The following is a 3,183-nucleotide window of genomic DNA, read 5'->3' as shown; positions in this document are numbered from 1 at the left end:
TTTGCAAATATTCACAAGAGAAATTTTAAAAAAAGAAGAAGAAGATGCATAATCTTTAGATCACAATTATTGTTTAAACTCAGCATTAAAGAATACTTCCCGAGGTCCTGGTAATTCTTGAGGGGAATTATCCAGTAAATCAAATTGATTAATAAAAGTGGGACAGGGAAAAATTCTTGATCTGCCCATGTCTTCAGAATCCTGAATAAGGATAACATATTGGTACAATCAGAACATGCATTTACCTGGATTACTTAGGTGGTTTTAACTGGGTTATTTAGGTGTTGGGTGACAATATTCATTTAGTTGTATTTAGTCCCTTTCTAATCAAGGAATGGTCCTTAGACTAATAGCACTGGCATTTCCCAAGAGCTGGTGAGAAAAGCAGATTCTTAGTCCCCACCCCAGAACTAGAATCTGTGTTTTGAAAAGATCTCTAACTGATTCATATGCACATTAAAGTTGGAAGCAGCACTCACGGTCAGTAGGGAGCTTATCCCAGGATTGAAAGTGCAGTTAGTTGGACCTCTCTGAAAAGATGCACTATTTTTATTGTTTTTCCTCTTTCTTTCACAGGAAAGAGAGGAACAGTATTTCTGCAAAAGACTCATAGTACCCACAAGACAAAGACAATGAATTCACTGGACCTTTGGAACCCTTCAGAAGTACAATTCTGCTTTGCTCTGGTGAACAATTCATGCCCTAGAAACACGAGGTCTGGGCTGAGTGCCTGTGCCTTGTATGTTGTCATGATCGGTGCCATAGTAATGACCATGCTGGGCAACCTGGTTGTGATCATTTCCATTGCCCACTTCAAGCAGCTGCACTCCCCCACCAACTTCCTGATCCTCTCCATGGCCACCACTGACTTCTTGCTGAGCTGTGTGGTCATGCCCTTCAGTATGATCCGGTCCATTGAGTCCTGCTGGTACTTTGGTGATCTCTTTTGCAAAGTCCACAGCTGCTGTGACATCATGCTCTGTACCACCTCCATTTTTCACCTCTGCTTCATCTCAGTGGACCGCTACTATGCTGTTTGTGACCCTTTGCATTATGTCACCAAAATTACCATCTCTCTCGTAGGAGTCTTTCTACTCATCAGTTGGTCTATTCCCATCTTTTTTGCTTTTGGCCTGGTATTCTCAGAATTAAACATAATTGGTGCAGAAGACTTTGTTGCAGCCACTGACTGTACAGGTTTATGTGTGCTGATATTTAACAAGCTCTGGGGGGTGCTGGCCTCCTTTATAGCCTTCTTTCTCCCTGGGACGGTAATGGTGGGAATTTACATACATATTTTCACAGTAGCCAGGAAGCATGCTAAGCAAATTGGCACAGGTTCTATGATGAAACACATTGGGTCGGAAAGCAAAATGAAGGCATCAACCAAAACAGAAAGCAAGGCCACCAAGACTTTGAGCATTGTCATGGGAGTATTTGTGTTGTGTTGGCTGCCCTTTTTTGTCTTGACAATCACAGACCCTTTCATTAATTTTACAACGCCTGAAGATTTGTACAACGTCTTTCTCTGGTTGGGCTATTTTAATTCTGCTTTCAATCCCATTATATATGGTATGTTTTATCCTTGGTTTCGCAAGGCGTTGAGGACAATTGTCTCAGGAATGATCTTCCACCCTGACTCTTCCAACCTAAGCATATTTCCTGCATGTGCTTAGGTAATGCTCTCCATTTTCTACAATTCTTTCCTACTAAGGAAACTGGATGTTCTTTCTCCCTAGAGGTAAGGGAGTGGATTGACTAGACAAGGATATTCTTCCATTTGGTGTAATAGACACCCATGTATTAGTCACTCAGTTGTGTCAGACTCTGTGACACCATAGATTATAGCCTGCCAGGCTCCTCTGTCCATGGAATTCTCCAGGCAAGGTTACTGGAGTGGGTTGCCATTCCCTTCTCTAGGAGATCTTCCTGACCCAGGAATCAAACCCTGCATTGCAAGTGGATTCTTTACCATCTGAGCCACCAGCTGATGTAATAGACACTTAGGTAGAAGCAAAGATCTAGCCTTCTGGTTATACCAGAGTTCCCAAAGTGGTCAATTTCTGGGGTTCTGGGAGACCTCCAGTAAAAAGACACTCTCTCCCAAGACTTGTTGACTCCCGAATTTACAAAATTAGAGATTTAGATTTTCACTCCTTTGGCATGTCAGATGGGGATCTTCTTTTTATCCTGTAAACATCAAAAGAGGAGACAGTTGGACTTCACACTTTTAATAGCCATGTAGAGTTTATCTAAGTCTTTCTTGAGATTATTACATTTTGGGAGAGTGGGGAGAGCTTGAGAACACTGTGAGGCTGAAGTACAGAGCATGTGAGGACATGGAAAAGGAGAAGGAAGCAGCTGCAGTTGCTTCCAGTTTTACTGATTCTGATTTAATCTCTTAAAAAAGATTTCAAGTGGCTTTTGCAATAGTTTGATAAAACTGGACTGTCTCATTAAATGAGCAGAATGGATAAAGAAGGATTTTAGGAATGTATTCTTTCTCTAACATATGTTTTTGATCTATATAGTCACGTGGCCTACATGTATAAATACAAGTGCTGTGGACATCTCTTTGGCTATGTGTGCACATTTTATTCACCAAGATTAAGCTTCATTCACAAAACTGAAGTTCTTTCCCTCCCCCAGTGTTTTGGTTAATATTTACTGCCAATAATATTTACTGTTAATATTTAATATATTTGGTTATATATTTTTGGTTAATCATGTACCTCAATGATTGTCTTTTCTCCATGTTTTGCTTTTCTCCTCCTTCTCCTACCCTAGAAACTTATTTCATCAGGTTGTGTCCTTTGTGATCTTTTCACCCTTCACACTATTACTCTGTCTCTCTCACCCAGTGGTCCTTAGCCTGGGACAGTTCTGCCCCTTGAGTGCATTTGGCAAAGTCTAGAGACATTTTGGGTTGTTATAGCCAGTGAGGGAGTTCTACTGACATTTTAAGGGTAGAGGTAAAGGATACTGACAAAAATCATACAATGCATGAAACAGCCTCCCTGACAACAAAGGATTATCTGGCCCCAAATTTCAACAGTGCCATGGTTGAGAAATTCTGCTCTAACCTTATTTAGCCTCACAGCTTCAATTACTATCTCTCCATGAATTTCTCTCTAACATATTTATTTTCAGTCTTATCATTTCCCTCAAATTTGAGTTTCTTAT

General features: G+C 40.6%; 1 protein-coding gene across 1 annotated transcript; it reads left to right on the top strand.

The window, feature by feature from the left end:
- The first annotated feature begins 432 nt into the window (after positions 1–432).
- On the top strand, positions 433–1,676 carry TAAR4 (trace amine-associated receptor 4). The gene has a single exon (XM_002690253.3). It carries the CDS (start codon positions 633–635, stop codon positions 1,674–1,676), a length of 1,044 nt encoding a protein of 347 aa, XP_002690299.2. The 5' UTR covers positions 433–632.
- The last annotated feature ends 1,507 nt before the right edge of the window (positions 1,677–3,183 follow it).

This window comes from Bos taurus, chromosome 9 (assembly GCF_002263795.3).
Source record: "Bos taurus isolate L1 Dominette 01449 registration number 42190680 breed Hereford chromosome 9, ARS-UCD2.0, whole genome shotgun sequence".
Classification (NCBI taxonomy): Eukaryota; Metazoa; Chordata; class Mammalia; order Artiodactyla; family Bovidae; genus Bos; species Bos taurus.
This window is presented reverse-complemented; position numbering and strand designations above follow the sequence as displayed.

What these genes read in the sequence shown, in the direction of transcription:
- TAAR4 (XM_002690253.3), top strand. Translation starts at nt 633, where the DNA reads ATGAATTCACTGGACCTTTGGAACCCTTCAGAAGTACAATTCTGCTTT.